This window comes from Saccopteryx bilineata, chromosome 2 (genome assembly GCF_036850765.1).
Source record: "Saccopteryx bilineata isolate mSacBil1 chromosome 2, mSacBil1_pri_phased_curated, whole genome shotgun sequence".
In the NCBI taxonomy this organism is placed as follows: Eukaryota; Metazoa; Chordata; class Mammalia; order Chiroptera; family Emballonuridae; genus Saccopteryx; species Saccopteryx bilineata.
In genome coordinates, this window is record NC_089491.1 from 376,665,442 (window position 1) to 376,678,356 (window position 12,915).

Here is a 12,915-nt window from a genome sequence, read left to right on the forward strand (position 1 = left end):
ACAGGCCAGCTCTGGCTTCAGTTCCAGCTCCATGCAAAGGCATGACCTCAGGCGAGGGACCTGAACCTCTCTAAGCCTCAGCTGACTCACCTGGAAAATGGGGATAATTAATGATAATCCCTGTCTGGGGGGGTGGTGGTGAGAGGATGAAATGAGGAACCTTGGCGAGTACTTGCCACAGGGCCTGGCCTGTTTTAAACCCTCTGTAAATGTCAGGTACTGACAACGAGCAGGGCAGGAGTGTGGGGGAAGTCTGCTCCTCCATGGAGGCTCTATGGACTGAGTACTGGGAGGACCCTAGAAAGTTCCATGTGATGAGGAGGGAAAGGGGACGAGTCCCTCCCTCCTTCCTGTTCCTGGTCTCTTACTCATCCTCAGAGTTCCCTGTGTCCTGGGTGAGGCCACCTAACAAAGGCCCCCTTGTATGGTCTGTTTGTTTTGGTAATAAATTTCCTGAGCAACACTCCCTGGGGTGCAGTGACCCAGCAGCCTGCAAGGAGCTGAGCTGGAAGCCGCAGGATCACAACGTTCAGACGCCACCTTGGCCTCTCTCTCCACGTTCCCCAGGAGCTCCAGAGGCTTGGCCAGCTTTTTCCAGTGCCCAGCTCCCAGGGCTTGGGAAAGGTCTACCGAACAGCACAAGGAGCATGCTCTCTCCTCTTCCTTAAATGGAAGCTGTGGGCTATGGTGGAGTTCCTTAATAAAGGAAAGGGGGAAGGAAACCAATGTTAACCGAGCACTTACTAATGTACTTCTCATGGGCCACTTAATATTGTCCACTGCCTATGAAGTAGGTATCATTACAGCCCCTGAGGACAAAACTGAGGCTCAGAGGGTCTTTTTCATAATGTTCCCCAAATCAACCAACTACTAAGGGGTGGAATCAGGATTTGAATATTAATCCCAAACCAAACAACTGTGACTTTGGGGTCAGTCACCAAAGGTCTACTCCATTCGCTTGGAGCCCCTAATGGCCTCTCTGTTACCAGAGGACCTGACCCCTGAGGTGTCCTGAGGTCCTCCCTTTGTTCTAACCCATGTGCTAAGGGTGGCTTGGTGGGGAAATTAGTGTCCCAGTTACTACCTAGGGACTCTTTCTGAAGTTTGAAAGGAATGGTTTGAGCACCGAGTTCCACTTTACTCACATGAAGGGAGATAAAGGCATAAAAAACAGTCCTCTCGCCTGGCCTGAGGTGGCACAGTGGATAAAGCGTTGACCTGGAACGCTGAGGTTGCCGATTCAAATCCCTAGGCTTACCTGGTCAAGGCACATATGGGAGTTGATGCTTCCTGCTCCTCCCCCCCTTCTCTCTGTCTCTCTCTCTGTCTCTCTCTCTCTGTCTCTCTTCTCTAAAATGAATAAATTAAAAAAAAATTTTAAATGCCTTTAAAAAAAAACAAACAAAAACCCAGTCCTCTCAATAAATACAAGGTGGCTCTGGCGGTGTAGCTCTGTTGGTTAGCATCATCCTGATACACCAAGGTTGCGGGTTCAATCCCTGGTCAGGGCACATACAAGAATCAACCAATGATAGCGTAAATAAGTGGAACAACAAATTAATGTTTTTCTCTCTCTCCCTACCTCTCTCTCTGAAATCAATAAATAAAAATTTTAAAAATAAATGCAAGACAAGCATATAAATAGGCCCTCTGCTTTTGCAGCATTGTTTATTACAAGGAGAGAAACCTACAATTTTTTTTAAACAAAATTCAAGGCTCCAGGACTCATCTCTGGGGCTGATCCATTTTAAATATGACTAGAGAAGGAGAGAAGAGAACTGGCTGCTTTTAGCTCCTCCCATTGCTTCCTCACCCTCTCTCCTCATTTGGACCTGTGGGGTCCCTAACCTGGCCTTCTGCAGCACCCCCAGGGAGTGCCAGGGTCCTCCTCCCCCTGCACATCTGAGGGCAAAGTTCAGGAAGTTTCCTACTTGGGTTAGGAGGGAAGCTCAAATTCAGTCCACTTCTGGTTCCTGGAAACGAACCCCCATCACATAGCTTCAGGAAAATGCACTCTCCGAATTGGCCCAGAGAGCAGTCAAGTGTAGAGCAAGCAGAGGAAGCAGCAATGCAAACTCCCCCCCCCCCCCCACCCTGCGCCTGGGGGAAGTAAAGTCAGGCAGGCTCCCTCTCTCCCTGCCCCCTTCCCTGCCCACCCTGACACACCTTCAAGGAGGGTTGTCCTGTCTGGGTGGCACTTTTCATCCTTGAACTAGAGTGCCTTTCTATATGGTGGGGGGACAGTGGGAGGCACCTGGAATCTCCCAGGCTTTCCAGAAGGCTGGGGCACATAAATACAAACTGAAAAACCAGACATTTCCCGCCAGCAGGCATCAAGGGCCCCCACGGCTTCAGCTGTGGCCAATGAGGCCAGCGTGGCAAGCTCCTATCTCAGGTCCGGGGGACAGCAAAGAGCGGGGAGGTGCTAGCATCCTCCTTGGCCCCCTTCACTGCCCTTTGCCCTCCTTGTCATCAAAGAGGTTGGGGTTCTCTGCCAGTGTGGCTCGAATTTTTTTCTTTTCCTTGAAGCGGCCGGAATTGGAGACCTTGACGTGCTTGCCCTTCGTGCTCTTGTCCACGATCTTCTCCAGGCGGGTGTTAAAGTCACTGTTGGGGCTCCCATCCTCAGGCCGCGGGGGCTCTGCGCTGCCCTCTGTCTGGGCATAGGTGTCAGGGATCTCGTACAGCACCTTGGGGGTGGATTTCTTTTTCCGAAGGAAGGTCAGCTTCCACCAACCAACTTCGGTCATGGCGCTCCCTGAGCGGAGGGTGGCCTTTCTGCAGGAACAGGGCAGAGGGTGGGCTTTCTGCAGGAGCAGGGTGGGGAGAAAGGGGTCAGTGGGGAGAAGTGGGGGAGTGCCTTGGAGCAGCGCTCTCAAGACTCCTAAGCACAGGCTGTTTTAATGGCCCAAGCCTAAAAGACTTAAAGGTGGGGCTGAGTGAACCTGGGATTAGGGAAGAGATGCAGTGCATTTGGAGAGTTTGAAACGAGAGGGTCTGGGGGAGAGGCAGCCAAGGACACGTCAGCAGGAAACACACCTGAACCTGGTGGAGGTGACAATGGGGAAAGTCACACACCACCGCCATGCAGCATTGAGATTCCAGGTCCCTTAGGTGAACAGCATACCCAAGTACATAGGACTTCGACGTCCTTTAGGAAGATGGTCAACTGGTATCAGATGGACAGAAACACCCTGTGCATTCTGCTTGGATTTCATTACAAAATTAAATAGGATTTGTGACGTTTGGAGTAAGATGGACTTCCCAGTGGTGACCAGCAGAAGTTTAGAAGCTGCTGGCCTTTTTCTAAGAGAGAGCAACCTCAAGCTGGGGAGTGGGAAGCCCTGGGGACTATTCCAGCTTTGTGACCTCTGGCAAGTCATTTCTCTGGACCTCAGCATCTTCATTGCTCCTTCCAGCCCTAATATTTAGCTCTGGCATGAGGCCCAGCCACACAAGGAGACCTGCTTTGCAAAATACAACGTATGATCATGGTAATAATTATTGAAGGATGGCCCCCTGGCCCCAACCAGCTTCTAAGAGGACAGAAGTTTGAAGGGGGCGCTGAAAATCTGGAACGAGGTTGGGTGGGGCCTGGAGGTGCATGTGAGATATGGGTCTCACAAGTTGGGCTCTCTTCATGGGACACCCCATGGAGATGGGCAAAGAAGGCTGAAATCCAGGCTTCTCCACTGCTGAGTGATGTACCCTGGATGTGACCTCACCATTTACTAATCTCCACAAAAGAGCTGTCTGAGCTGGTAGAAATTTTGGGAGATAGAGTGGCCCGGGCATCACTGACAAGTGGAGCATGTAAGATGGAAGGAGAGAGTAGACCAGAGGAACTAAGATCAATGTAAGAGCAGACAGAGTGATGAGAAATCAAGGCATCTCTGTGTCTGGAGAGGTTGGGAGTCTGGTCTGAGGACCCCCCTGTGAAAGGCCCTGGGAAGGAGGCGTGGGTAGGAGCCACAACATACAGGAAGGCTAGATGGTCAGCCAGCCGGTCCAGGCGCAGGCAAACATATCACCTCCTCTTCAAAACTAATGGTCTCACCTGATCAGGCGGTGGCACAGAGGACAGAGCACTGACCTGGGATGCTGAGGACCCAGGTTCAAAACCTGGGGTCACTGAGTTGAGTGTGGGATCATAGACATGACCCCATGATCACTGGCTTGAGCCCCAAAAGTTCCTGGCTTGAAGCCCAAGGTCATTGGCTTAGGCCCCAGGTCACTAGTTTGAGCAAGGGGTCACTGGCTCGGCTGGAGTCCCCCCTCAAGGCACATATGAGAAACAGTCAATGAACAACTAAAGTGCTACAACTATGAGTTGATAGTTCTCATCTCTCTCCCTCCCTGTCTGTCTGTTTCTCTCAATTGCTAAATAATAATAATAATAATAATAATAATAGAATAAAATCTGTTAAAAATTGATGGTCTTGCCCTGGCCAGGTAGCTCAGTTTGTTATAACACACCAAGGTTGTGAGTTCAATCCCCAGTCAGGGCACATACAAAAATCATACAAAAATCAACCAATGGGCCTAATTGGGCAGTGGCGCAGTGGATAAAGCATCAGACTGGGATGTGGAGGACCCAGGGATGTGGAGGACCCAGGTTCGAGGCCCCGAGGTCGCCAGGTTGAGTGCGGGCTCATCTGGTTTGAGCAAAGCTCACCAGCTTGGACCCAAGGTCACTGGCTCAAGCAAGGGGTTACTTGGTCTGCTGAAGGCTCATGGTCAAGGCACATATGAGAAAGCAATCAATGAACAACTAAGGTGTCGCAACGAAAAACTGATGATTGATGCTTCTCATCTCTCTCCGTTCCTGTCTGTCTATCCCTCTCTCTGTCTCTCTCTCTGTCTCTAAAAAAAAAAAAAAAAATCAACCAATAGGTGTATAAACAAGTGGGAACAACAAATCAATGTTTTTCTCACTCTCTATTCTTCTCTCTCTTGCTAAAAATCAATTTTAAAAGTATTTAAAATAAAATTTAAATATTAAAAAATAATAAAATAGCCCTGTCCAGATAGCTCGGTCGGTTAGAGCATTGGCCCAAAGCACAGAGGTTGCTGGTTTGATCCCCGGTCAGGGCACATACAGGAACAAACCCTGTTCCTGTCTCTCTCTCTCCCCCTTCCTCTCTCACTGAAATCAATAAATAAAAATTAAAATAATAATAATAAAAATAAAAACTGGTGGTCTCAAATATCTTTTCTAAAAGACCAGAAAGAAATGTGACAAATAGTTAGCAGTTGTTTTCTTTTGCAGAAGGAGTACAGGGTGCTTTCCCCTCCGTTTTTCTGATTTCCATATTTCCCATAATGAGCATAGAGTTTGTTTTTTAGAGGAAGAGCATATCAAATTCTGAGAAAATGAAAGCAGGGTGCTGGCCGAAGCTGGGTATAAACTGTGTGCCTCCATCCATCGGCCTCCTTGCTGCTGTCTCCTGTCCCTAGAGCCGTCCCCTTATTCAGAGCGCATGTCCAACAGATTCCTTCCACTGCTTTGTCCGGAAAGCAGACCCCATCTTGCTAGCTCTGTCCCACTAACTGAGCTCAAATAGCAAGAGAACCTGGGGAGATCTTGTGCAGGCCCTGCTTAGAAAGTGAGGGAGGGGGTGAGAGTGGCCAGATGAATACCTTCAGGGCACCCTGAGAGGCGAGTGCACCAAGGGGACAGCCTGAGAGGTTTGCTTTGGCAGCCTGCCCTACCTGGGCTTAGCACAGCCTTGCACAGAACTCTGTGTTCCAGCATGGGTTTCTTGAAGGAGGTGCAAGCAAGGCAGGGAAGGAGAGAGAGAGAATGCTTCCTTGGCCCGTGGGTACCCCAGTCATCACCTGGTCTAGGGCAAGTCCAGGGCCACCAAGGAACTTGAGGATTGGAAGATCTAGCTCCTGAACCAATAGTAATCACCATTCCGCCTGGCTCCATTAGGGGAAGCAGCTTCTGGCCGTGCCACTTAAAATATACCTGCTTTAATGGGTATTTTAAGTTGGCATCCACAGGGAGAGACAGATCACAAGGACCTTGTCAAAAAACCATAGAACTGGGAATGGCCCTTGGACCCTGCCCTGAAGCCTCCACAACCACTCTAAGGCATTGGTGCCTTGTCTCCTGGCTTGCACTCTGGTCTCTCTTGGATATTTTTTTGCCAGGCCTTGTTGTCCCTGTTTAGGACGTGCGAGCACAACTTAAGCAGGTGTTTGCCCCTGTAGGCAAGCCTGCCTTATGGAAATCTGAATTTGCAGAATAGCTAAATTAGGTCTTTGTCTTGCAGAATAACCCAGCTAGCATAAAATTCTTGTAAATAGTGAGTTACCCCAAGATAGTATAAAATTTGACTTGCTTGAAAGAAAGGAAGAAAGAAAGAAAGAAAGAAAGAAAGAAAGATGATATCCAAACTTCCCAGCTATTCAAAGTAGCCAAGCAAGATACCTCCAGCCACAGAAGCAGCATTTGGTGACACATGGTCGGCAATCTGCTTTTGCAGGGCCCTGAGCTGGATGAGCTGAGGGTTGAGCCCTTGCCCTGGGGCCCTGCAATCCCTGGGATGATAGAAATCTGGCCCTGGGGAGGCCAGCTACACCTCCACTGTTTGTACAGTTTGGGAACCCAGCCTTCGGCACCATGGCCTACACGTCGGCACCCCAGGACAGGCCCCACCACCCCAGCTGAGTTCATTGAGCTTCCCTAAGGGTCCTGCCCAGACTGAAAGAGCCTCTTCTTAGCCAAGCCAAGTTAACCATTGACGGGGGCATGGTGGAAAGGTAAGGGGGGTTGAGGGAGCAAGTTAACTTTCTACATCCTCCAGAGCCCACAGCCCTCAGCCCTCTGCAGGGCCCCTGTGTGGACTTCTCCACTCTGGCTAAGACTAGGGTACCCTGGATAGGAATAGGAAGAGGTTCCTACCAGACAGCCAGAAACGTCCTCCAGGCTGGGGGTAGGAACTGATAGGCTCCAGTTCAGCAAGAGTTAACAGAGAACTGCTCTGGAGTGAAACTTTCCCAGAAGGAGCTCTGCTGGAGGCCTGGCTGGACTCCAAGAAGCCAATGGGATGAGTCCTGAATTCTGCCTGCTCACCTACGGAGAGGTTCTCCCTCCCAGCTGAGCTTGGCAGCCATAGAGGCAGCACGGAGTGCCCTGACTGTGCCTTGCTTTCCCCGCCTGCCCGCCCTCTGCCTGTACCTGTAGTCCTGACTGCTGCAGGCTGGAGATGAGACCTTCCCTAGAGAAGGGGCTGAGTGCAGACGAAGCCTGGAGGAGAGCCTGGGGGAGCTGGGGGTGCCGCCAGGGTGCCGTGCCAGGCAAGGCTCAGGTCAGGTGAGCTGGGTAGGAGCAGCTGTGCAGCAGGTGCAGGAGAAACAGGTGCAGGAGCAGTACCTGCTCACTGTGCCTCCAGGAGTCAAGGTGAACCTGAAACCCAGCCCCTCCCGGCTAAGTAAACAGAAGCAGAGGACGGCATAGGCTGATGAATATTCATTAACCCAGAAATCCAATCCTAGTGCCCCTACACCCACCCAGAAACGAGGGTCCTCCAGGGACTGCCTGGCCCGGAGCAGGAAAACCCAAGGGAAGTCAGAGGTTAGGGGAAGCGGGGAGCCTCTCTCCTCAGTCTCCCCACCCTCAAGTACCTGGTTGCTGACCAACCGTAGCCAATGTCACCCGCACCTGTTTGGTGCCTTAAGGAGGTTCAGACCCCTCTCCAGCATGACGGAGCCTGGACTTTGCCCTGGCCACAACCGGGAAAGGGTTAAGGGCCGCTGCTCCCGTTGTTGGCTGAGAAGGACCGGGTGCACCCAGCTCCTTTGAACTCCAGAGTCGAAACCAGTCCCTGGTTAAACTGGTTGGCAGACCGGTTCCCAGGTGTCCGCTCCGCCCAAGTTCAGTGCTCCTCAGGCGGGCACTGGGTGGGGGGCTGTGGCTCCCACCTGGCCTAAAGGACCCCTCTTGTAGATCTCCCCAGGTTGGGATGGGAAGGGGACCCTCCTTGGGCCAGGCTCTCTAGACTCACTACCCCTCAAACATCCTCACCCTCTCCTCACTTGCTTAGAGATGGGCTTTAGGGGCCTTAGAATCGCATGCAAAATCCTATGTGTGTGGGCAGAGGGGCGTTTATTTTTCTGTATACGGGATCATACTTTCCTTAGACTCTCAGAGAACTGTGGTGGCCTCCCCACCCGCAAAGTGCCACTTCATTCACTTGCTGTCAGGCCCTGACAGGGTAGCTCAGTTGGTTAGAGCATCATCCGGATACACCAAGGCTGTGGGGCCGACTCCAGTCAAGACACATGCAAAAATCAATCAATGAATGCATAAATAAGTGGCAATAAATCGATGCTTCTCTCTCTCTCTCTCTCTCTCTCTCTCACTCACTCTCTCCCTCCTCCCCCCCCCCTCTCTTCCTTTCTCTCCTAAAATCAATAAATAAAACTTTAAAAAAAAATTCCCCCAAGCTGTCCTTTGAATGGACTTTGGACTTACAAAGTAAGCAAAACCTGGGGCAAGGAGGTGGGGAGGGCCTCTGGTGAGGTGGGGAGAGAGGGCAGAGTGTGCGCGCGCGCACACACCCACACACCCACACACCCACACACAGGCGCTCGGGCCCTCACTGAGCCCCTGCTGACCTGCGGCCACACCTCCCACACCTCCTCTGGCAAACCTCGCTCAGCCAAGGCTGCGTGCAGCCCTCAGCCCCGCGGCTCTCACAGATGGCGCACTCCCTGGCAAAGGCTGTTTGTAGCCACTCTTAGGCAGTGGTGGGATTCAGCCGGTTCGCATCGGTTTGGCAGAACCGGTACCTAAGTTTTTGTTGAGTTCAGCGAACCGGTTGTTAAAATGGCACTTGTAATCAGGGTTCTCTCTAAGGTGGGCGCCTGGGCAGCCGCCCAATGTAGAAATCACAAATTCACATTCCTTGCTCTTTTTTAACGTTCATCTGTTCAACAGTGTATTCTCAGCATCTGTAGTAATGTTCATTCTGTCCACAGGTGAAAAAAATTGCAAATGAGGACGGCAATCAAGAAGCAATACGGAAATATCTTAAATAACAGTTTTATTGTTTTTTTGTCAGGTATTATTTAATATTTTTCCATTAATATCTTAAAACTTATAACAATCTAGTTCTGTATACCTCTTTTATTGTTCTTATTTAAGTATTAAATGCATAAAATAATAAACTACCTTTCAGTATATCTTTTTTTGTACTTAAAACTGTCATTAGGGCAGAGAACCGGTTAAGTTATTTGAATCCCACCACTGCCCTTGGGTGGTCTGTGTTTGCACCTGTCCCCTCAGACGGATGGGTGTCACAGGAAGAGGGGGAAACTGCCGTGAGTGCCTGCAGTTTCCTGTCCAGAGCTGCTCAGCTTAGACACTCAACCCACCTGTCCAGCTCCCTTCCTCTACGGACTGAGTGTGTGCGTGCCAGGCCCCGAGGGAGGCACTAGGTAGAGAAAAGGCACACAATTCTCCCCTCCCCTGGATCTCCCTCCAAGTTTTATTTTAAATCCTAACTAGCTGACTCTCAAACCTGCCCCACCGTTGCCAACCATGCTTCTACTTGATTCAGCTTTTCATGGCCTTATGAACTCATCGCCTTGATCCTAATCAGGAGGCCTCAGGAGGACAGCCCTTCAAAGGTCCCCCCTGGCCCATAGTGGCACCCACCTGGCCTGGCCCTCCTAGGATGGGGCCTTTGCAGCCTCCTCCCCTAACCCTCCTGAATGTGCACACTAGGCCCTTTCTCTGCCTACCTTCCTGGGTGCAGAGGCTACCTAGGAGGGTGAGATTAGGAATGCACGCTATGCTTTTGCCCGGAATGGCCTCTCCAACCCCTGTGTAAATGAAGACAAACTCCTTTTCATCCCTCAAGACCCAAATTCAGAGTGGCTCTGGTCGCAACATGGTGACGCCCAGGATGGGCAGAGCATCGCCCCCTGGTGGGCAGAGCATCGCCCCTGGTGGGCGTGCCGGGTGGATCCCGGTCGGGCGCATGCGGGAGTCTGTCTGACTGTCTCTCCCTGTTTCCAGCTTCAGAAAAATGAGAAAGAAAAAAAAAACAAAAAACAAAAAAACACCAAATTCAGCCTGACCAGGCGGTGGCACAGTGGATAGAGCGTCGGACTGGGATGTGGAGGACCCAGGTTTGGAACCCCGAAGTCGCCAGTTTGAGCACGAGCTCATCTGGTTTGAGCAAAGCTCACCAGCTTGGACCTAAGGTTGCTGGCTTGAGCAAGGGGTTACTCGGTCTGCTGAAGGCCCACGGAAAAGGCACATATGAGAAAGCAATCAATGAACAATTAAGGTGTCACAACAAAAAACTGATGAGTGATACTTCTCATCTCTCTCCGTTCTTGTCTGTCCCTATCTATCCCTCTCTCTGTCTCTGTAAAAAAAAAAAAAAAAAAGACCCAAATTCACTATTTGCCTCCTACCTCACCAAGAAGTTTCTTGTTCCTATAGCACTTGTTCATATGCTTCTGTTTATATATCTATATTAATTATATATATGTCCATGTACACACACATATATAGTATTGCATGTGTGTGCCTTCCTTAAAGAATTTTAGGTACTTGAGTCTAGAATTCTCTATCACTGATTCAAACCTGACATACAATAGGTAGTTAATGCAAGCTTTACAGCCCGAATGAGAAACAGAAGCATTGTCTTTGCCCTAAGAAGTTGTTACTGTAGCCAGCTGCCTTTGTCCCACTCTCTCTGGGGTAGGTAACTGTGAGAGCAAACCCATTTATTTTACTTCTCCTGGTTTTCAGCTACAGCAGGCTTGTTGTTACATTACCTCCCCAGGGTTTATGTGAATGAAAGATATTATTTTTCAAGGTCCTTTGCCTGTCATGAGAAGAGTACATAGTTGTCCCAAGAAGATGCCCACAGCTTTACAGATCTGCCACTTTGTTTGAAAGCCTGGTCTATTTGAGAGTGGATGTCCAGTGCAGAAGACACAAGAAGAGGCTAAAAACTCAGGTGTTGGGAAGAGACTGAGGGGATGGAGGGACAGGCACTGGGGACTCTCACCAGGGGCCAGGACACCAATTCCATCTTTATAGAAAGGGGCTCCTGTTGAAGGCCCTTACCCCACCCCCACCCCCACTGGACTCTGAAACCCAGGGCACTCTGATTTCTGGGACACGTCGGGGAAGAGCCCCTGTGAGAACCGCTGTGGGCAGGATTCAGTGGAAGCCCACCCCTGGCCTGTCCTTCTGAGAATGCCGCTAAGACCAGATCCCCACCCCACCATCCTGGGAGAGACCAGCTTTGGGTTTGGGAAGTCAGGCCCAACCCCTAGCCTTTGGGAGATTTATTTCTGGGAGGTGCAGGGTTGGGAGGGGAGTTTGAAATACGGCCATAGACTATGAATATCCCTTTAAGAGATCACCCACACATGGGCTGTTTTATTGCTTTATAAAACGTCTCACCTTTAAATGCCCCTTTCTAAAACTAGGTTCAAGTGTGATATTCTACAGACAAACATACAATGTGTATGTTCTCAGAAATGTGTCCTTGTTGAGTATAGCAAATAAAATATACCAGGGGAGTTCCAAGGGCCTTGGTGGCCTGTTGGTGCATGCAGGTCTTGTTTTTGTTGTAATTTTTAAAAAATTTTTTTACTTATTGATTTTACAGAGAGAGGAGGGGAGGGGGGAGTGAGAAGTATCAACTCAGTTGCTTCACTTTAGTTGTTCATTGATTGTGTCTCGTATGTGACTTGACTGGGCAAATCCGGGGTTTTGAACCAGTGACCTCAGCATTCCAGGTGGAAGTTTTACCCACTGAGTCACCACAGGTCAGCCTTTGTGGTAATTTTTGTACAGATTCCGTATGATCCGACATATGGTTCCCATCTTACTGACCTCGGCTCAGGTAGTAGATTCAGGCTCTAGGACTAATTTTTTAAATACAATTTTATCTTTAATTATTGATTCTAGAGAAAAAGGAAAGGAGAGAGAAACACTTATTTGTTCTTCCACTTATTTATGCATTTACTGGTTGATTTTTGTATGCGCCCTGACTTAGCTGATAGAACTCGCAACCTTGGTGTATCGCAACGATGCTCTAACCATCTGAACTATTTGACCAGGGCTGCAGGGCTATTTCTTTCCCAAAGCATGGAGGAGAGAGGAGCTGTCATTCTCCTCAGCCCTCCTCCTTCTCCGCAGGCCAGGACACTGGAGATCCTGAGGGCACCCCACCTGACCAAGATGACAAGTGAGACAAGGCCAAACACTGGTCTTTGGGGTCTACACCAGGTGCATCTGGGAGGTGGGCAGGTGCAGGCAGAAGCTGCATTCTGATCTGAAGTGAGTGGTGGGCTTATCATTGGAGGGGGCTTTCCCCTTGCTTTTGTGGGAGGACTCTCCTTTCAAGAGTCTACAGTGGGGGTATGAGCAGCCAATATTCACAGGGACTGAGTTGCAGGCACTGTTCCGGAGGCTCTGCCTGGGTCCCCTACACCCACCTACACTCCCACCTGCCGTTTTCCCATCACTGTACTCTTTGTATGAGTTTCCTATGGCTGCTGTGACAATCACCACTAACTTGATGACTTTAAACAACAGAAACTTATTCACTCACAGTTCTGGAGGTCAGAAGTCCAAAATCAGTTTCACTGGCCCAGACCAAGATGTCTGCTGGGCCACGATCCCTCTGGGGGCTCCAGGGACGGTGTAAAGCCAGTAGCCACGGCCACCATCACAGCTGCCTGGCCCATGCAGGTTCACATTGGATTTGGACAGATGGTAATAAAACAATGGAGCCAAGAACTGGTGGGCCACTCGCTTTAATCCTAGCTTGCACCCAGAGGGCTGCTTCTCCTCTCCTCCACGTGGCCTTTCTCTGCTCTCCTCTCTAATGCTAATTTCAGGAACTGAGAGAGAGCAAGCTTCCGGTCTGCCCC

The 12,915-nt window shown here is 50.1% G+C and overlaps 1 protein-coding gene across 7 annotated transcripts; it reads right to left on the reverse strand.

The window, feature by feature from the left end:
• Positions 1-1,638: 1,638 nt before the first annotated feature.
• On the reverse strand, positions 1,639-7,799 carry PRR15L (proline rich 15 like). 7 transcript variants are annotated; one of them, XM_066263831.1, is made up of 3 exons: positions 7,670-7,799; positions 7,187-7,414; positions 1,639-2,807 (listed from the first exon to the last, which is right to left on the reverse strand). In XM_066263831.1, the coding sequence occupies exon 3, from the start codon at positions 2,748-2,750 to the stop codon at positions 2,448-2,450; it is 303 nt and encodes a 100-aa protein (XP_066119928.1). In that variant the 5' UTR covers positions 2,751-2,807; positions 7,187-7,414; positions 7,670-7,799; the 3' UTR covers positions 1,639-2,447. The 7 variants fall into 7 exon arrangements, with proteins under 7 accessions (XP_066119928.1, XP_066119930.1, XP_066119929.1 ...); XM_066263833.1 differs by having other exon boundaries at positions 7,187-7,340; positions 7,633-7,791; XM_066263832.1 differs by having other exon boundaries at positions 1,639-2,778; positions 7,633-7,791.
• Between the last annotated feature and the right edge of the window lie 5,116 nt (positions 7,800-12,915).